At 38.8% G+C, this 22,014-nt stretch overlaps 1 protein-coding gene across 1 annotated transcript in view; it reads left to right on the top strand.

Moving 5' to 3' along the window:
- Nucleotides 1-21,296, top strand: part of LOC145784398 (protein jagged-2-like) — a 45,559-nt gene extending 24,263 nt beyond the window's left edge. The window contains exons 10-26 of the mRNA XM_082596209.1: nucleotides 3,981-4,094; nucleotides 4,364-4,413; nucleotides 5,225-5,398; nucleotides 6,906-7,056; nucleotides 7,791-7,955; nucleotides 9,693-9,806; nucleotides 9,980-10,093; nucleotides 12,921-13,034; nucleotides 13,713-13,829; nucleotides 15,699-15,726; nucleotides 15,968-16,053; nucleotides 16,479-16,592; nucleotides 16,773-16,888; nucleotides 16,976-17,248; nucleotides 17,364-17,495; nucleotides 17,657-17,807; nucleotides 18,119-21,296. Coding sequence (XP_082452335.1) covers nucleotides 3,981-4,094; nucleotides 4,364-4,413; nucleotides 5,225-5,398; nucleotides 6,906-7,056; nucleotides 7,791-7,955; nucleotides 9,693-9,806; nucleotides 9,980-10,093; nucleotides 12,921-13,034; nucleotides 13,713-13,829; nucleotides 15,699-15,726; nucleotides 15,968-16,053; nucleotides 16,479-16,592; nucleotides 16,773-16,888; nucleotides 16,976-17,248; nucleotides 17,364-17,495; nucleotides 17,657-17,807; nucleotides 18,119-19,677 — 3,572 coding nt within the window. The 3' untranslated portion in view covers nucleotides 19,678-21,296. The remainder of the gene's footprint in view (nucleotides 1-3,980; nucleotides 4,095-4,363; nucleotides 4,414-5,224; nucleotides 5,399-6,905; nucleotides 7,057-7,790; nucleotides 7,956-9,692; nucleotides 9,807-9,979; nucleotides 10,094-12,920; nucleotides 13,035-13,712; nucleotides 13,830-15,698; nucleotides 15,727-15,967; nucleotides 16,054-16,478; nucleotides 16,593-16,772; nucleotides 16,889-16,975; nucleotides 17,249-17,363; nucleotides 17,496-17,656; nucleotides 17,808-18,118) is intronic.
- Nucleotides 21,297-22,014: the final 718 nt, after the last annotated feature.

Here is a 22,014-nt window from a genome sequence, read left to right as displayed (position 1 = left end):
CTTTTACGTTTATTTCATATTTGTTGAGTTTTTTTTTTACATTTTACACCGCGGATTTTGGACGAAAATTTTGTTTACCACTGACTGTGTACAGCGAGGGAAAACAACAAAGTTGTTTACAAGTTTGCAATTATAGCGACTCTGTCCTGTGTGTTTTTCTGTGTATTTGAAGAAAAGGTACCTGTTTGTTGATAATGGTAATTTTTCCACTGCAATCACCAACAAACAAGTTGTGACAAAAGTTTTAAATAATTTCTAACTTCAACATTTTTTTAAAGGCTCTCAATGTTAATCCATCACATTGAAACATTAGAATGATGAAAAATAGCCGTTTTTGCGTGTCATCATCTGTTCGTTGTTGTCACGGTTTTTATGTTTGTCTGGCAAGAAAAATCGCACTAATTTATGGTTTTGTTTACTTGTCTGCCAATCTATTAGCCGATTTATCTTTGTTTCTCTCCATTTTCGATAAGCAAAAATCGGCATCTAGTTTTAGTCTTTTTCTCTTATCTTTTCACCAGAATTTTTTTATCATAATGGACTTAGAAAAAGCGAACAATAATAGCTTGCGTTGTCTGTGAATTTCAAACGAAATCTATGGTTTGGAAATCGATCATTTTGGATAAATTCCGGGATTGAACGCCAATGTTCATTTTTTCAGCGAATGCCCTTTTTTGTTTGTTTTTTGTAATAAAGTCTGCACTGAAGAAGCTGCTATGTTACTATTTCTTCATGTCGGTTTAACGTCTACCAATATTGCATCAACATATGGAAATCAAAGTTTGATAGATATTTTGGTTGTTGCTTTCCAAAAAGAAATTCTCACTAAAGTTTTGATTCTGGTTAATGCTGGAAGCGATTGTTGGATTTGTGCAGTAATCAAATGGCCTTCCCCGTTTTCAAATATTGCATTTGCATTACAACTCCCATAACACATCGTGGGACATTTCAATTCCTACTATTCACATAAGTTTTCTATGCCTCGTTTTCAAAAAAACATACATTTGTTATAAAATTTGCGTTTATAAGCGTTGAATCTTCGTAAACATAATACCATTCATTCTTCTGGTTGTTGTTATTCGATTTTCGTGAGAAACTAACGCTTTGGGTAGCAATGGATACCTGAACAATATCTATACTTTGCATGGAAAGGCTTGCATCATAACAGAATCGTAAAATAGGTCAACCTATGGACGTGGAGTGATGTGAACGATTTTTTTCTATCACAAATCAAAATTTGTAAAGTAATTTATTTAAAAAGTGTTACACGAATCTGCTTGAGGGTTAATCAATGTTAAAACAGCTTAAGTTGTTTTCTGACTGTAGTTTGTTAGAATCTTATGAATCCATAGGTCTGCAATTTTATTTCAACTTCACAAACACTCCTACAGCAAAAACAGCCTCAATTTGTAGGACATCTTTTGTTGATGTTTACAATCAAGTTTTTTTTTTGTTTATCTCGTTGCCTCGGTCAGGACGGTCCATCTATGATTGTGCGTTCAACGATTCATCACGTCAAGAGCGTTCGATCGTCTATTTTTTAGTGGAATTTTTTGTTGAAAACATTTGACTATTGGTTGCTTTTTTCACTGAAACATTGTCTTTCTTGGGTTGTTGCAAGACCTTGGTTGTTGTAACAGATTACGAGTTTAGTGAAAAATATAGCAAAAATTCAAATAAAATTTAACGTTTCAACTACTTTATATCGATTAAAAAAGCACTTTTTACTGGGCAGTGACTACATTTTTGATTTTGTTGTAATGCGGCACAAATGCTTGAGAATCGGTTTTGAGTTTCCATAATGATGCCAATTCAACGTTAGTCTAATGGGGTCTGTCGTCGTTTAGTAGCCCGAAACCTATACTTTATGGTGCTTTTGATCTTTTATAAATGACAAATCGTTTTCAAATGTTATTCAACTTGTGCCTTACCTACCGGTAAGTTATGTGGCAAATAGCAATTTGTTCCTCATCTGTTGTGGAAACGAAATGGTTGATTCGCAACGCAGACTTTCATAAGGTCTTCAGACAAAACGACAAGTTCTAAATACCCGCGCTAGTTAGTAGTTACTGTTACATAACAGTAAAGCGTCGCTAAAAACTTTCGATTTCACCGACCGATCTGTTTCGCGGAGGTCTTCTGACGCCCCCTTTTCTGTTCATTTAATCTAGGTAAGCCTATAATTCGGCCGGGTGGCTTTCAGCAATCGGAATTTGAAGCGACTCTTCCTACATTATTAATGTATATTATTCGTAGCGAAAGACCGTGTCATCTAGATTGGAGCATGGACCCCACTACAAACAGCATCTCTGAAGATTAAATGTCTTCCTTCATAAAATATAGATTTTAGTGCACGTTATGATGGCCGATCACGTTTATGTGTTTTTGTTTTAACGATCTTATCCGATTTTCGTAGACAGCGATCGACGAGTTACTAGTCATCCTTATACGTAATCACCACGCAATTGCATTATCTTGTTCTTTTTCTGCCATTTTGGATGAAAATTCGTACGCACGGAAAGGGTCTGCGTAAATTGTTGACTTTTGGCGAGGTTCAGACTTGAACAAGCATAAGTCTGCTTCGAGCCTAACGTTTATTTCTCAGACTCCCGCTGTATTTTGTAAATCGAACATACCACAAACCCTACGATGACATTCTTAGCCTGTTTTGAGACTTCGTGTATTTTCTTGTTGTGACAGCAGGAAAAGGTGAAGGGATACTGTTTGAAATTTCAATCTTACTTATTCCGATTGAGTTTTTCATTATTAATTGACGAGTCATCTCATGCTAAGTCAAGGTTAAGCCCACAGCCTCTCGACTTTTGTTTCATTCTTAGGTCACTTGATCGCTCGTGAGTTCAATTTGAAGTGTGCAGGTTGTAATTACGCCGCTTATGCGTCAAGAAATGAGAAAACCCGAAATTGTAAACGGATTTGTACTTTTTTTTATACTTTTACGTTCAAAGACAGTTTTCGTGCCTTTCTTTAGCGTCAAACGTTTGTTGTTCTGCTTTCAGATTTATGGTTAATTAACCGAAAAAATTTGCTTTTGTTATGATTGTTGTCATTTGTTGAAAATATGATAAGTACACATTGGCCACTCACGAGTGCATGAATCACGTCCTTTCATATGATATTATGATTCATCTTCATGAAGATGTTAATTTACTATCAAGTTGTCTTTGAATAATTTCTATCGGAACAAGGCCTTTGTCCTAACGGTACTTGATTAATTCCTTGGATAGCTCAAGTGCTTGATGAGATCACACCTATGTCATTGAGACAGTGACAGTCTGAATTTGGGGTTAGAAAAGCTAGGTTTTTGCCTTAAGTTGATTGGTATCATCAGAAATAAATTGAGCAATCCTAAAATGATAAATTGTCGCACTCTTTACTGTGACGTCATAGCTTCTTTTTTTTTCTGAAAAGGAGTATATTTGTAGCAGTAAAAGCAATGAATCCTCCACATCGGCGAGCCTGGTCTTTCTCATCAACACCAGTCTCATGTCGCGCCTGCTCGATACATGTGTTGGTTTTGAAGTTTTATTCCACTTTTGTCGTTTCTCAATTGATATAAAATCGATTGAAACCTCTCGGCATGTTTGGAATGTTCGCCAACTCCATTGTTCCATTAATTTTCCCACGTTTGTGGCTACAATACCTAAACTCGGCTTAAGCCTCGCGCCTGGGTTTGTTTTGACTGGCTCAGCCTACGAACGGCTTCACAAAGCCGTGGTATCATTTTGTACAAACCAATGTTGTAATCTTGTCAAAACTTCCCTTGAAATCTATTCTGTTCAACTGCCACTTTCCAGCAAAACCACTTCAACTTTATTGCCTCTTCCGATGTTGGGCCGTAAAACGTTCATTTTCTTTGCAAACTTATGTTGTACAGTGTTAAAACAACATTAAAAAACGTATTTTTGTTACCATAACAAAAATGGTCATTCTTTCAAATAATCTAGTTTCTTCCGCTACAGATGCTGATGAGTGCAAAGACAGTCCTTGCGTCCATGCTGAGAAATGTCGGAACCTTCCAGGGAAGTATTACTGCATCTGTGAACCGGGATGGGAGGGAATGAACTGTGATCAAAGTGAGTTGGCTGTCAAGCGAAGCTGCCATTTGTCTGCAAATATACGTATGTCCGGAAATAAATCTTTTGCGACACACGAAATCGTTTGAAAAATGAAAATTATTTTCTTTCGAGTTGATTTTCTTGAAAAAACTCTCTTCAAATGCTCAACAAAATTTACAGAATTTAGATTATGGGCAAGGATCAAACAAAACTAAACGGTCTTTTGTTTTTTGATTTTGAAGTTTGTGTTTCACTTAAGCTTAATTTTTATGTTTCGCTTGTTTTAGACATCGACGATTGTGCGAATAATGACTGCAGAAACGGGGCTTCCTGTCTGGTAAGTTTTAGTCGTAAATTGATCAGATAGTTAGTACATTCCATTTATGACCTGACAACTCGTTTTGAAGGAAAGTAGGAAACTATTTCCACTTCTTCCCAGAAAAAACAATTCGTCAGTTTTACGCTGATTCAACATTCATTCTGCAGACGTTGAATCAATGTAATTTTGTTGTTTGGGTTTTAGTTTGTTTGTGCTACACCATGACCATTTACTGCATTGCTTTTAACTTGCGCAATCACAAATTCAGTCGCGACGTCGAAAAGACGTCAAAAGGATGCTAAACAGTGCGTCTTTTGACACGCACCGTTGGTGACCATTTGTAGTTCAAGCTTGTTTTCTGTACAACCACACACGGAGAATTAAGACTAACTATTTCTGACGTCACAGCAGCGGGTGGGAGGGCTTCACAATCTTCACATGTTAGTCTTTGTGTAAGTCAGATGATGAGATGGATTGATACAAGGTGATGCTGTTTTTTGGCATTGGGATTTTCCCCCCATCGCGATCAAACTTAATTTCTATCTCTGCAAATCAGTCATTTTTACGTTGATTCAACGTCTGCAGACGTGTATCAAAAGTGCCAAGGGCATTCATTCTCCATAGAACGAAATTTTAACTATGGTTTCGACTCAATGATTTTACTTCGTCCAACAGAGACGTTTAACACGGAATAAAAACGTATAAAAATGATGCATGGCCGTCAACACATTTGCGTGCGACAATTCACAAAATGACGTGTTTTGACTTTGATCAAATGGCAGTCAAGGGATGCATCTTCAGCTCGTGAAGTCAATCATCTTTTTTTCAGGACATGCTCAACGATTTTCGGTGCCTTTGTGGCAGAGGTTTTACCGGAGAAAAGTGCCAAGTGAATGTGAACGACTGTGCCAACGAGCCGTGTCTCAACGGCGGACAGTGCATCGACAGAGTTGGAGGCTTTGATTGCATGTGCCCGGAAGAACACTCTGGAAAACGTTGCGAGGTATGAAGAAAGTTCATTGGTTTACATTTTGATATACCACTATACGAGTGTACGTGCACTCGTGCAGTGCCATATTAGGTTGACTATTTTTTTTTAAATTTTAGATAACTGTTATTTTAATCAAAAAAAAAGTTTGAAACAGGACATTTTGCAGATTGTTTCCACGACTGGTCTCTACGGTTTAAATTCCGTTCCGTCAGTTGTGGCTTTGCAGTGACGTTTTCAATGCTCTTTTTGCCCGAAACACATTTATTGAGCACGTGTATCGCTGATAAGATGCTGATATTTTTCGACCACTGCGACACAGTTTTGTGACGAACAAGCTTTTACTTGTGTTTCTCACACGATAAAGTGGCTTTAGCTGTCACAAACCTTGCTTGCAACCAATCAAAAAATAATAAAAAAAATTATCGCAACGACTCACATCGTCTGATGCTAACCAGTCGCATCGAGTCAGTCAGGCTTTGTTTTATTTCTACACGTTTAGTTTAATCCATTTGACTACAAATATGCTTTTGTTACAAATATCTATTCGAACGGGGTTAAGTCCCATGACAGAAGCATTCTGTGATAACGCTGTCGCTGTGCTTTTATAGAGCACGCACTGAGGGTAGAACCAATCCCTTTAGACGTGACGCCGTCCACGTGAAAGCATTCGAATTGTTGGTTGGATTTGTGAGATTAAGAAAATGACGGAGTGGTCGACATCTAACATGTCATTTGTTAAAACGTACACGTTGCAGTGAATAATTCATACGCGCCGCTCTCAGCATCATTTTCAGAAACTTATCGTTTGCTTTGTCTCCAAGCTAACCGTTCGACAAATACCAAGTCATTTTTCTTAAAGCAGGGTTTTAGAAATCATCGGCCCCATATCACGTTACAAAAAAATAGCCATTTTTACATCGTTTCACCGTCTTGCGACGTTGAAACGATGTAAAAATGGCAACTTTTGTCAGCTGGGGCCGCGAAATAACATAAGGTAGAAGTTTCTAGGCTTCCAACCAGCTGTTTGCAGACGACGACTTGAAATGACCTCATAATAGCTCGTCCTCAGACAACCTAATGTTGCTCCATTAATCTTTTCAGTCCGCACCCGGTTTATATGAACACGACCTTTATTGCGTCAAATCAACGTGAGACAACGTTGCATTAATGACAAATCGTTTATCAAACGAATGACTCGGTTCAATCGCTGCATCTTCACAGGCTGTTACGTCAGGGACTTTCCATTAGTGACAGCGAGATCTTCAATAAACAAAAGTTCTTATTTTGAAGGTCATAGTTTGTTTATCGCAATGTCACATTAAACCTTAAGGGGAACGATGACGAATGATCGAACAGAATTGTATTTAACATGATTTTACTTTTATCTCGAGTAGGCTGCTGATTTTACAGAATCAAATGGAACAATTTCTTTCCGCTTTGTCGAGAAATCATTCCTTGCTTTTTTACTTTGTGTGAATGAATCTTCACTATTTTCACGCGGTCTCGTGTTGCTATTCAGATCAACGAAGGATATTGCCAGCCGAACCCGTGTGAAAACGGAGCGTCTTGCCACAACTTGAACAGCGACTATTACTGCAAGTGCGGGCCAAAATACGATGGCAAAAACTGTTCGAATTTACGCGAAATCTGTCAAGGCTCGTCCTGTGAAGGTGACTCGCCATGCAAATTTATCACTTACCTATTTTACTTCTTCATAATACACCTTATGCTTTGTACTATAGTTCTTACATCATGTACGGATAAGTTGCAATAAATATATAAAGTATTTCACGGGCACGTGGTCTTTGATTCTCACCTCGATCTGGTCTGACGTCGTGTTAGGCAGTACAACGCCACCTTGAGGACGGATATTTTGATCAGTGTCGTAACATTGAAAGCGTGACACAGCATTTGTTACAGCTTGAATATAAATAGTCTTCACCAAGCTGTTGTTTTGTCATAATAACCGCCTGTAGTCGCAACAATCACCATGCATTCGACTGCTGCCGCTTTGGCCTGCAATTATATCATTCCTAACCTTTCCCGTCACACATACTCAACTTGTTTTTGCTTCTTTGTAAGACCAGTTTCTGGACCATATCAGTTTTATCGAACAGTTTGTAAGCTTTTAATGTATAATACTAATTGCTGATGTACGGAAGGTTTAGAATAGTTTAATAGTCAAAGTTTAAATGATTTATTGACGCAATTCCGGACAGTAAATCAACGTCTGCAGACGTTGAATCAATGTAAAAATCGGTTAATGTCTAGGATGTTTTCACTTCATAAATTCTGGTAAAATGGCTAGATTTTCTGACAAAATGCGTTCGTCGCAACCTCGTGGAATTGCACCGTTGCATCGTCGTGTTGGAACGTCTTTTCAATGATCGTGTTTCCTTCGCAGTGACTGACAGTTGCACGATTCACGTCGCTGCAAACGAGACAGAGCAAGGTTTCATCGTCATGCAGTCAGGAGTGTGCGGTGACCATGGGACTTGTATGAGTTTGGGAGATACGCGCTACGAATGCCACTGTCAAGAAGGATATGACGGGGAGCATTGCGAATTAGGTAAGACCAGATTTCATTTATTTAGTTATTCTTGAAGTATGATTTTTTTTCTCAGTAAAAATGATTGTTTAAGTTTGCTCATCAAGGGCTTGTTGAAGGACAGATCACCTGAGAGAGAGGTGGACCATCATGGCCAGCTTTTGTTGAAGCAGTTTATCCATGTGATGCTGTTTTGGTTTTGATTTTGTTGGTGTTTAAACAGCTCAATTGCGCCATGGTCAGTTAGTGATAGTTATTCTTTGGTCTGTTGCATGTGTGTGTGTGAAGAAGTGTGTGAAGCTTGTTGAAGGAAACGAAGCATGCAAACAAACTGAACTTGTATTTTAACAGGTGCACTTCTGTTTTCTAGTTTTGCTGCTTGTACATCATTTATATAAAGGGGTTTTGTTTTGAAGTTGATATAGTTTGCGATTAAAATTATGCGAAGTTGATATTTTCTTCCACCACTATTTCAAGTCACGTGACCGTGATGCTGTGCCGTCTGTCGTGGTCGACTTCTGCAGTGTTTCCCTTTTTTCTTTGTTTTAACAAATTTGACTATTGCTAGGTTGAGTTAAGTTTTGTAGCATACCTGGGTCTTGAGAAGTGACATCTTTTTGCGATTGCGTTTTCTTGTGATTTTAGCAAACTGACATCAAGAGTCGTTTACCTATTTTGGTCTGGTGGTTCTCCTCTCTTTGTTACTTTAATTTGTTTTTCATTACCCTAAAATTAACACAACTCAGAAAATTTGGTGCGTTTTGCCATGTTGTCAGCGCGTGTTGCCAGTTCGTAGAAGAAAAATCAACTTTCAACGCCACGCAAACGATTCGTGGCGATTATGGCGAAGGTGGCACCAGGTTTTACAGAAGAGTTAAGTAACCCGTTGTCAACCTACAACATCGACTCTTTCACGTCGTTCCTGCATCGCCATGTGCTGGAACAATGTACTGCAAAAATGGAAGTTTTCGCTAGCTTGAGTTACTTTCTGTTTTGGATGTTTTGATTTGTTGAAACAGAAGATTTATTGAAGCGAGAAAGTTAATCCGACAGCTCCGGGGAATTTTTTCGACGTTGCACTATTTTTTGAAAGATGTTGAAACAACATCCAAAATTTTGTCAAATTTGACAGGGTTTTGGTTGAAAATTGAGTTATGGTTTTGCTAATCTTCTTGATTTATTTAAACTTTTCACTCTCACCGTATTTCCCAAACAAATATCTTCAACACTAATCTTCTTTAATTGACGATTGCGTTTTAACTGTTGCAATGTAACAATTTGTATAATGATGATGCATGAAAGGGATTTTGCTCTAACAAACTATTATATATTTTAGTTCTAACAAAAATCTAACGTTGCTTTTCTGCGAAAACTTGTTGTTAGTCTTTGTTATTTAACCCTGAAAAAACGTTTCATAATTGATGCCACACGCGAGCACCCGAGTAATGGTTTTAAGCGTTGCATCAATGTAAAAGCGCTGGCACTGGCCGGTTGGGTTGATTTTGTCTCTGGTTACTTTTAAAAAAAGTTTTATTTTCAAAGCCTTGTTTCCACGTTGGTGGTCTGTGGGACATTTTTCATCGAACCTTTATTATCTTGTATCAAGTAGCATTGAAAGACATGGAAGTAGATAGAACATTGAAGGTGATGACTTTAAACAAACCCCTGTCGCAACTGGATAGAATAGATGAAACATCAGCATAACAAAGCTATCAAAGGTTACTTTTTTCACATCGTTTCAACGTTTTTGTATTGCAGACGTGGACGACTGCGTCGGTAACCCATGCCAACGGGGCGGCACCTGCATAGATGGCGTCAACACATACACCTGCATATGTACGGAAGGTTGGGAGGGAAGGCATTGTGAAGACAGTAAGTTTCCTTTTTTGCGTTGGAATCTATGTTTCAACTCAAAGCGTAGTCCAAAAACACAGCTGACGTCATGTCTTTGAGTGACGATAACAACAGTAACGATTAGTAACAGATGAACCTGTTTCTATTTGCTCACACTTTGATATGGATGTCATTAGAGGTTGTCATTGCAGACTTGAACGAATGTGATCCTGACCCTTGCCATGGTCGCGGCAGATGCACGGACTTGGACGACGACTTTTTGTGTGAATGCCGCCATCCATGGAAAGGAAAGACTTGCAATTCAAGTATGAACTTACATGATGGCAGTTACAAATATTTACGTATTTTTTTTTAATAGTATTTTTAATCATCATCTAAAATAACCGAATTTTTTCTCAAAACGTTGTATCACTTTTCAAAAGCGAAAAATGGCAACACTTGCACTTTTCTTCCTCGTCGTGTTAATTCTTCTGTAAAAATGTATCAAGCGTCGGTGTTGATGAAAAGGTTCTTTGTGTCTTTTCGCAGTCACACAAAACCACTTACTACAAACATGATAAACCTGGTCAAAACAAATAAAGGAAATATTGTTGCTTTGATTAAATGGACTTGCTCAATACGCCCACCCCTTGTGTATGCCGTGTCATTTGTTTCGAGTTCGTGGCTTGCCTTGGATACAATGCGATGATTGTGGCTACTTAAGTACTTGATTCTTTTCTCTTTGAATTATTTTGTTGGCTAAACCTTGTCAAGGTGAAATTTAGTTGCTTTTGTTTCATGTGTCTCAGATTTACGCGCTCTGTCTTACGGAAGGGTTTCACGCTGAAACGAGACTCGACCATTCCAGACAATTGTTTAAGCGAAACAATTATGATTATTTTTGTCGAACATAGATTCTCCTGCTTTCTATTCACATACAAACATAATCTCAAAACTTGATACAAGAAAATAATTTTATATCACGATCCATCAAAGGAACCACGCTGAGAAGGCGTTCTCCCAGCTCGCAAGCGTTGCCAGTTCGAGCGGGCTTGTCCGGACAAGCCTGGCTTGCGTCGAAAATCCCACGATATCACATGGCGACATATAAACTTATGTAGTGTAATTTATACATTACAACAAACCCTTCGGGAAAAGCAAAAGAATGAAGTGTATTTGCTCGATCTGAAAGTTTTATCACGTGCTTGGCGACTCTATTTTAAGTCGTCTTTTTCGATGGCAAAGATTTTTGAATTTCAGTCGTAGTTCACCGACTGAGATTTTACTTTGTGTAAAAAAATACAAGCTGTTAACGCGAAACGTGATCACGGTTTAGCAACAGTTAGCTTACTTTTCCACTTGTCTATATCATGCGCAATCAATCTTATGGTCTTGTTTATGAAGTTGCTTTCTTGTAGAAACCATGTCCAGGTGTGTCGTTGGTAATTCGAGTCTTTCCCAAGTTTTCACAGGCTCGCTTTACTTCTTATCTGATTGAATGCGCGTTGATTATGCGTTAAATAACGTTAGTGGTAAAAGTGCAGTCGGAATGCTGCCTGCTCATCCATAAGTGGCAAACACCTTGTCTCTCATCACATCAATCACGATCTTCCAGGCATCTGGGACTCGAGAAAGCACAAACGCCGGTTGAGGTTGTTTGGACGGAGTTGTCTGTTGCGCATGCGCTCAACTTGTTACTTCTTGTTTCACCACTTAATGTGGCACCTTCTGAAAGGATTCATCGAAATATCTCCAGCTTTGCCCAATAAAAAATTAATATACGGTCTACATAAGTTCAAACTAAGCCACAATAAAAGTTTTGTGTCTTAGCAAATGTGTTACCGCACATTATTGAAAAAATGCTAAAGTCATAGAAAGGATCAGGCACTAAGGCACTTCCTTTATGGGCGGTCACAAATTTAAAACTTCAACGAATCATTTGTTACCTAATATAATCATTTTTAGTCTGTGTAATCTTTTAAATTTTCAACGTTTCAAATGGTGTGTTGTTATCTTCTGGTAAGATAAGCTGGTCAATCAATCAAGGAAATTTGCTGAATTTCGAGATAGGAGCTGTGTGAATCAGACCTTGTGTGTGACGTGAGACAATAGATTGTGACGGAATGATAGAGGTGATCGTCTTCTCATCACCCCGATATCCCACTTGTCTTGTTGTTATAACTCGAAACTTTTCTTCACCTGTTCGCCGCAATTTAGTAAAAAGTGGCTGCCTTTTGATAGACGGTGGATGCCAATTAGATTTCTTTTGTGTTGTTTCGACATTGCAGTGCCCATGATTTAACATGTGACTCACAATGAAACGGATACCTTTCCAACCTATAAAATATGTTCTTTTTACATTGATTCAACGTCTGCACACGTTGAATCAGCGGGAAACAGATGGTATTCTTTAACTCGGTTTTTGCTTTGATCCGATTTCGGCCTAGTTAGCGAAGAGGCAAAGTTTATTGCCATAACGCTTCAGGAATGTTGCGACAAGTTGTCACGTGATCATGCTGTCGTCAGTCGGTTGGAGTTAGTCAGTTGTTTCTTTGGCTTGTTGATTAACTTTATATGCTTGGCACGTGGACATGTCTTTGATGTGCGAATACTTACAGTCTGCCGTTCACCTATGTTCGACCCAAGCATTCGTAGAGGTTGTAATTAAACATTGTTTGTTTCATAGTTGTGGAAGTAGCTTATAGAGTCTCGGTATAATATATGCGAAAACCTCATCAACTAGAAATGTCCATCATTGTCTGTATTTGTGTTAAACCGTAATTTTCTACTCATGTTTTGTTCCAAGTCCTGTCAGAAACAATAAAAATGTGTCAATAGTTTCAAGATCGGCTCGTCCAGACCTTTGACAGGAGGTAATCACGTAAAATCACTTCCATTGTGGCTTGTTCAGTCGACTTGACGATTAGCTGCCACACTAATTCTACCCTGTCATTGCCCAGTTTGTAATTTTTTCAACCACGTCAAGAGGTTGTGGCTAATCGCATTGGTAATCGAAAAATCACAACTTAATTTTGTGTCTCGCACATATTCCGCGCACCACTGGTCTTCAATCAAAACGAATAATTTGTTTCTAAAGCTGTGTAAAGTGAAATTGACCAATGATGACTTCATCAAAGTACAATTTCCTTCCAGAGCGCCATCCTTGCGACGATCATACTTGCGCCAACGGAGGAGTGTGCGTACCGGAGGGTAGAACATACACTTGCCGCTGCAGGCCGGAATGGACCGGAAATTCGTGCACCATCCGTAAGTTTTTATTTGCCACCTGATAAAAGTTGCTTTTTACGTTGCTTCAATGTCACGCTCATTCTACTTTCTGACGACGTTGGAGCTTTGTGAAAGGGACGACTTTTTTTGAATATATTAAAAAAAAGTCTTTATTGTGTGGTTTGATATCTTGAATGACCAGACTAAAGAATGGCTGCCCTGGATGGTACAACCTTCCAGAGTACAGCAAATAAAAGCTAGCGAAGAGGTGGAATTCAACTTCTCTTGTTTGAGTAAGGAGAAAATTGTTCCAATTTAAGATGTCGGATTAGTGCTACGATCGCCAGGCTTGGTTATGGGAGATTGGCTTCTCTCTAAAAGCTTTGACTTTGAAGCAATTTATTTTAAGAGCTAATCATTGTGGTGCGATGTTTAACGCGTTGAAGGAATTTTTTAGGACTGTTTTTTAAGGTTTTGTTCATCAAGTTTCACCTGCGGTTCTACCACGTTCGGGCTCGACACTTATTTTTCTTTCACTTGCAACGTTCAATCTACTCGCATGTGAAAACACATAATTTTACCATGTTCTCTTGTATTGTGTCTCTTCAATCAATTTGTTTAAGCACTTTCGCTACACGCCACAGCACCATCTATTCTCAAATGTACGATTCCACAAATTTAGATTATTTAGTCTTCACATATTTCCTCTAATTCCAGGCACAGTGAGCTTGTGTGAAAGTCAGCCATGCATGAACGGAGGGACATGCGTCGGACGAGACGATTACTACCAGTGTCACTGCCGCGATGGATTCGATGGAGATCGATGCGAGAACAGTAAGTCGTGATTTCTTGTAATGAAAATTGGTCTGATTTTAACTTGATTTCCGTGCAGGCAATAGCTTCATAGTTTGTATTTTTCGCTTGCGTTTGAAATGCATCTTAGTCTACATTTAGCGTCGTTCAAATACAATTGTTGCCAGTCATAAAAATAGTTTTGCCATGTCCTCTTGTATTGTGTCTCTTCAACATGTAAAAAGAAACATAACAAAAAACATTGCAAGAAAGGACTGGTTTGCCATTTGAAGTCGTTTCTTCACTCACAATGGTTCAATCTCTACACGTTGAATCAAAGTACGATCCCAGACAGCAAAATTCGTCATTTTTACATTGATTCAACCTCTAAAAAGCTTACAAACCAAATGGCAGAGGTCCAGCTAACTGAAGAACATCATTTTATACCACATGAGTTTGACGTTAATTGTTGCAGTAGTGCAGTCAAGTAATGCTTTCCAACACCTCACCAACTTCTCCAACCTTTGCAATCAGTTTTCTGCCAATTTGCTTGTTTTAGTACTTGTAACCTGAACCCCATCTTTCCAAGCGTAGCAGTCAGTGGAACGGAACAGACTCGTCGACAAAAACATTCGTAAACGACTGACACGAACAATTAACTTAGTCTACCTGTTGCAGCTTCTTTGTTCATATTTCAAAAAAAAAAATGCAAGTTACGTCTGAAAAGGAGGAAACTTTACAATTTGAAAAGATGTCGACTGCTTTGTCTATATTTGATTTATCGTAATCAAAGATAACACGTTTGAAACATAGCTCCATCTCACTTAAATATGTCACTTCTCTTTTGCAACAAAGATTAATTTTCCACACCTGACTTATTCAAAAACCTCAAAAGCACCGTCGTTCAATTACAATCCTCGTGAAAATAGTTTTCCGAGATGTTATGGATTGAAAGACGACTTATTGTTATAAATAAGCGTATTTAACTGTCAGGTGCTTAAAATGCGTTTTTTAAGTCAATGAGCGATTTGGATTTCTAGCCCAATGGCTATGGGCATGACAAAGGCATAAGTAAATCACGTTTTAGCCATCAAAAGTTGCTATTTTTACACTTTTATTGCTGTCTAGCGACATCGAAATGTTGTAAAAAGGGAAAATTTTGCTGTCTGGAGTAGGATTTTGTCAAGTCAAAAAAAAGAATATTTGAGACTATCAATCGATGCAAAAATGTCGTAATTTCTAGCAAAGGTCTCATCAACCGGTGAAAATTTGCATTAAGATATGTGGGCAATGGTGTATCTAGAAATTTTAAAAAAATCCACCAGCCACCCATCTGGCCTTCTGATTAGCGTAGTCGGGTGCGCTGGTCTTCCAAACGACGCAGCAGCAGCAGCAACAGATGCGAAAAATCTGTCGCTTTGTAATTGTGTGGCGCTGAGTGATGCTTACCACTCGTCGTTTACATTTTCGGCAAGAGACGATACATCTCTTTGTTCTGTGGCCACCAATGACATAATGATAGCAGCGACCTGCGTTTGTTCCCAGCCAATAAGCTTCACCGTAACCCACGATCTATGACGGTTTCAAGTTAATTTTATCACAAACGTGACATTGACCTATTGAGATAAAAGAGTTTTTCTTGGCATCTCTGTTAACAGTAACCAGGTTACAGAAGTTGCTCTTTTTTTTTACATGGCTTCAAGGTACATCGACGTTGAAACCACGTAAAAGGGAAGTTTTTATCACATGATGCCAGTTTATTTGTACAGACTTGTATCACTCCGATTGTTGAAGCAAAATACATGTCTGTTTCATTGTTTAAAAAATCTTATTTTCAAAGAAGTCTTTGTGTGTTTTAGCGCAACATCTTGATATATTCTGATGTTAAAACAACTTTTGATTTCATTTCAGATATCGACGACTGCACTGCATCTCCATGGTGAGTTTTACCAACTTCCCACAGCTCTACATTTAATTGACTTTCAGAGTAGGCTATAACATTGTTACAAAATGTTTATGATGCGAGCAGTAGTTTGTGACGACAAAGAACCCAGACAGCAAATCAACCGTTTTTTTTTTTTACACATTTTCAATGTAAAAAATGATTGATTTGCTGTCTGGGAAGCTTTTCAACTCCTTCAATTTAACGTCATAATTACTGATATTAATTTCATTTTCAGCTACAACAAAGGACGCTGTATCGACGAAGTGAATCGTTTCAGATGCGAATGTTTGGATGGATTTGAAGGAGCTTTCTGCCAAACCAGTAAGTGACAATATCAGCTGTCCTTTTCTAAAAACAACGTTGCTGCAGCTCAGTGGCCTAGTCTTGTGGCGGAGTGCCTTAAGTCTGTAGAGGCTGGTTCAATACCACGTCCCGTCAAACAAAACTCTTATATGTTGCTTTAAATTCCGTTCCTGCTGCTTAACTGCTTTCCATTCAGCGGCATCTAATGGATGGAATAATTCCCAGGCAGAACCACTTCTACAATCAGAAACTTCACTCTATCAATCTCGGTGACTGGGCCTGGGTTAGTGGTGTAAAGCTTCAACAAGTATGCGAAACTGCCAGGATTAAGCTCTGCAAGAAGTTTTGCCAGTTCGAGGATAAAGGTTCAATCAATCTCATGCTACTATTTATACAATAAAGTTTTTATGAACGCTTATATTCACATGTTTCCCTGGTTTTAGACATCAATGAATGCCGGTCATCCCCATGCGCGTACGACAGTACGTGTGAGGATTTAGTGGCGGGATACAGGTGCATTTGCCCCCCTGGCAGAGAGGGGAGAACTTGCGATCAAGGTTAGTTGCTTTACTCTGACAGCAAAATCCACCATTTTTACGTTGTAAACATGATTCAACGTCTGGTCGTGAGACTTCGAAGCTAGAAAAAACCATTTTATATTGATTCAACGTCTGCAGACGTTTAGATTCATCAAACATTTTTGATTGTTTTGTGACGTCAAACTCTTCTTTTTTCAGTTGTAACTGAAAGAAACTCTTGTGTTGTCAATGGCAACACGCAACCAAACGGCAGCCAGTGGATGAACGTATGCAACTCATGCTCATGCATGGATGGTGTTGTCAGATGCACGAAGGTAAGATATTGGACGTTTTCTATTGTTTTGTTCAAAATTTGAAGAAGCGCCAGGATTGGTATTAACTGTCTCCTTTCCACCTGTCAGGTTTGGTGTGGCCACAAGATCTGTCGTAGTCAGACGATGACACAAGAACTGCCATGTCCTGGCTCACAAACCTGTCAGGATCTCGATCCAAGTGACTGCTTCACTGGGAGCTGCCACAGTAGAAGCCTCTGCATGCTGGAAGGAGATATTGACACAAGGAACGATATTGGCCTTCCAGAGCCGACAAACAAATGCTTGCCCAACGCTGACGTATTGCCGACGTCAAATTGTGCTCGGCTGACTTTCGTTTACGATCTTACCGCCATGCCCCAGGTAAGTGATGAGATGGCAACAAAAAACTAGTTTTAATGTTGGTGAAATTTTATAAAAAAAAATTAGTGACATCTTTAAGATTTCATTTGTTTAATCTTCGATGTTTTAATTTCAGCGCATATGGGCTCAAGATATATGTGCTGCTATTCGAAGCTTGCCTGAGGCGAGGCGTCATGCCAAAATTCACCCCCTCGTTATACGATGTTCAGTGTCTGAAGATGCGCTCGATTCTATCAGAATTTCCTTGGTAAGATTTTGTTGCGCGATTTACATTTTACAACCACCATTGTTAAACGTCCCATACAACAAATCATCTGCTTTTTGCATTGATTCAACGTCTGTAGGTACAGCATGTGCCGCTAATTCTAGCTCAAGTAAAATCGACTTTGACGCTTTGTATTTACATAGACATCCAATACAACGGGCACCGGTGAGGCTAAAGCAGCTGCCATTGAACTGGCCGCCAGTTTGGAGAAGTATAAGTTAACCTATCCTCTCCTAAACGCAATCATCAAAGTGACATTGGAAACTTCTCAACCGTACTCCAGTGGTTCATCAGGTGACAAAACTGATAGTACTTGTCTTGATAATGTTTGCAAAAAGTTTGTCAAAAACTACCAACTTTCTAAGCCGTAACAAGTAATCTGCATTAGCCATACAATTTGCTAATGAAATTTAAAATTTATCTTTTTGTGTGATGATTGGGAAATATGAGAAGTCAAATTACTTGCTCTTGGCTGAAAAAAGTATAGTGAAAAAGATTTTTTGCCACTGTTTTTCTACTATAGAAGCAACCTTTATGTAAGTGAAGATTTATCCCCTCTTCCTGTTTACCCACCACTCTCTTAACTTGAGCATCTTTTTTTTCAGATTCAAACTATATGGTGCCTTTAATCGCGGCGGCAGCTGCTGTGGTTGTTGGAGCAGTGACTTTCATTTTGCTTCTGTGTTGGTGTTTGAGCCAACGACGGAAAAGACGAAAGAACCAATCAAAAGTGGTCGAACCCAACAATGACCGTGACCCGCTAGAGAGCAAGCAAGTTTTCAAACTGGACGTAGGGAGCAAGAAGCTGAACAATCGTGATCTTCAAGAGCAGCAGAGAAGCATCAATGTTCTCGATGTTAACCAGCTGTCGAACACCAAAAGCGCTTTCGGTAAAGTGTCTCCAAGCGAACTGGCTGTGTCGGTGTCTGCTGCCGCAGAAAAGCTCACCGTCGCGCTTGACGATAAGAAGGTGATGGGAAACGACAACTTGATGGACAGCAACGCGACGTCCGCGCGAAGTCACCTGGACAAGTCAGCGGGCCCAGCTAATCAATACGTGTTGGTACCCAGCGTCCCTACAAGTGCTCATTCAAGCGCACCACACCGACGAAACGACAGGATTGATATTGTAAATACAAGATTAACGCAGGAAAGATCAACTCGGCCATATAACAGCCGCTCTGCGGCGTCTAATTTTTTGCCAATGTGCCAGCAGATGACTCCCCAGTCGAATCATCCCGAATCTTATGTTGTTCCATCGGGCGATGATAGGCTTGTTGGAGACGATAGCGATCCGGATGACATGTTTGACACGTCATCAATCCCGTCGACCTTGTCATGCCACGAAAATAGTCGATTATTATGTCGCCATGACGACCACGCAGGAGGAAGCATTAGGCCATCTCGTGGTTTTCCAAGATCCGTTTACTCACGGTCTCCTCATGAGGATTACTCTGAATCTGAAGAAGTTGCTGCATTCATGGAACAAAGTCATCGTCCATCTAGATGCAACCAGTGTAGCAATCGTCACCAACATAGGTGTTCTCACAATTCTCATCAACGATACGACGATAATCGTCGGTCTCATCGGCAGCGATATCGTTCTTCATTATCATCAAACTCTTACTATGACAGTGACGCTCGTCATTCCGAGTCTGACATTTTAGATGAGGTACGACCTGGCTCGCAACCACCGATAAGACATTTACCTGAATCGGTGGCTGATAACTCGGTGCTGCCACCTTACGAAAGCGTTGTACGTTCAGAAGACATCTGTCCCCACACAATCTCCTGTCCCTGTGTTCAACAATCGTCAGTGGTGAGCACGAGCGCGGTCTCTTCAGGCCAATGTGCACAATCGCCACCGCCGTCGTATTCCCGTCATTACACTCGACCGACGCAAACGTGTGGGGACAATCGTCAAATTGTGACTCAAGTAGGCGGCACACCCGCTCAAGTACCGCTGCTGTCGAGGCACGAGTGCCCGAGCGATTCCCCAAAGGAACTGTGTCCGTATGAGGAGCCGGATACGCCCACGGTACGAGCGCTACCTTGTCAAAACAATAACTACGATGAAGCGACGTCGTCTTCATCGGCAAACGATTCAAATCGCGAACTTTTATCGAGTGAAATTAACAATTCATCGCATGAAGTGTCGGTATAGCATCGGCACGAAATCGCGATCATGGTTTTATGTTTTAATTTTATTTTTCATTTTTATATTTAAATCGCGCGTATTAGTAAGCTTCAGTGCATCTCAATGTGATATTTTTTTTCAACGTCGTCTGACGATAAATTGACGTCACATAACAGAACGTTTTCCTTGGTGACTGCACAGTGCACAATCAACAAAATATCAAGCAACGAGAATATTTGTAATCAACTCTCAGTGTTTCCATGGCAACCTAGACAGCCATGGTGTTCTTTCTGCTTTTCGTTTGTTTGGTGTTGAAGACTTTTTTCATCGTGCTTTCTTTTATTCATTTTTCGAATCGAGTCTTTCCATTAATTAATTGCTTTTAAACAAAATGCAACATAAAATACAAGCACGCCCAAAATACGTCTCTGGATGCAATGATGATAATTTTAGCCTTTTCACGCTCAGCCTGAGTTCTTTATTGTGTATTGCTACATGGCGTTGTAATATTGACATGAAAAATAGTCAAATGTTGCTTTTTCGTTAAACGAATAATGTAAAATTTTAGGAGTTTTTTTTTAACCTTTTTTAAGTCTATGGTGAGCTACCGAATGTAACATTGTTGACGTGTTGGCCCCATGCCATCACAAGATATTGCCGTCAATTCATTTTAGGGTTAAATTTATTTGGAAATTGACTTTCCTTCTTAGAAAAAAATCTTGTACATCATTACGACATTCGTTTTTTAAGTAGTTTACAACAAGCTGTTCAATTGGCTACTTTTGAAAAACTCAAAGCCGATAATTTGTGCTACCCTTTGAAATAGTTATAACTGTAACTGAAACTGTTTAAGTTTGCATCATGATGGTCAACTGGTTCTATTCATCATCGTTTTGTTCACTGTTCAACTCAACGTTATTGTTTGCTATTGGGTTGACTTGGCTTCACTCCTACATTCATTCGACAAAAAACTGACGGGTTTATTTTATCAAATCATCTCATTTCATTAGTTCTTATTTTTCTTGTGCGCCCAGGGTCATGCTAACTGTTGGCAAACAGGTGTTGCCATAGATTTTTCTACGGCAACCTTCAACCTTGAGAAACTTCCCAGCAAACGTAAAGGAACAAGAACCTATTTTAATCCAAACCAGTTTGACTGATCATGATATTTTTCGTCTTTTGTCTGAAAATTAAATTTCCATCATCCACCTATTTAATTATTATTGTTTTACAATCCATATCCCACTACGTTGTCATTTTTTAAACATCTGTGTTCAAATGCTGCCGAAATGAAAAGTAGGCTGTAAACTTTACGTTGATTGGGCGTGTAGTAAGACAACAGCTAACAACTCAACTCAATTCACTTAAAAGCAGTCAAGAAAGTTTTGTTGAGAAATTGCTCTATTTTTATTGGGATATGTTTAGGCCATTTCTCAACTATTAAAATCCATTGACGTTGAATCAACGTAAAGAAGGAAGGATATTTGCTAGTGGGAACTTACACAACAATTCTATTGTGATTTATTTGGCTGTAAATATCTTTTTGGTTCTTTCTGATCTGTTCTATTCTTATTATTCTTAATATAATTATTATTGTGATACGTGATACAACTTACAATTGTAAATAATAAACATTGAAAACATGAGATGGTTAGAATTCTTGTAGTCAGTGGTAAAGAGAAGTAGAAGAAAGCGATTTTACCTTTAAAGGATTAAAATTTAATTGAAGTCAGTTTTGTTTTGTTTTCTCGATCTAGCTCCCCCGCTATGTTTTCTAACGGCGTATTTAGAAGAAAAAAGCACCCAAAGTTGGCTATACCAGAGTTGCCAGAAAAAATATTTGAAATAAACATGTTTTAACGCACTGGTATTAATTTGTTAAAAATACTTTCAATCAACAGTTACGCAATCCTGTGGTGACTGACGACATAAACATAAATTTTAGAGAAAACATAAGTAGCAAGTTTCATTTGAGTGAAGTTTGTAAAATCAAATTAATTTTGTCACAGACACACAAAAATTTAGGCTGGTTTATATCTTTTCAAGAAAAATTACAGCAAAAGATTTTGAAAACTGATTAATCCAATTCTCAGTTTCCAAATTTTTTACATCTGAAAGAACTTCAAACTGCTATTTGCTTTGGTGTTTTTCTGAATAAAGACTTAGAAACTTTTTATGTCAAAATTAAAATTTTACTGTACTTTTATATTGAAAAAATAAGTAATAAAATACAGCTAATGATTCTAAGCAAAGCTAAATTGAATAAACATATCGATAAGGTCTTTAAATTAACCCATTTTTGTCTTTAAATGTCAATCTGGCAACACTTCGAATCGCTGTCATATCACTTGTGCATAATATATT

This window comes from Aplidium turbinatum, chromosome 15, assembly GCF_918807975.1.
Source record: "Aplidium turbinatum chromosome 15, kaAplTurb1.1, whole genome shotgun sequence".
Taxonomy (NCBI): Eukaryota; Metazoa; Chordata; class Ascidiacea; order Aplousobranchia; family Polyclinidae; genus Aplidium; species Aplidium turbinatum.
The sequence above is the reverse complement of the archived record's forward strand: the minus strand, read 5'-3'. Positions and strand labels throughout refer to the sequence as shown.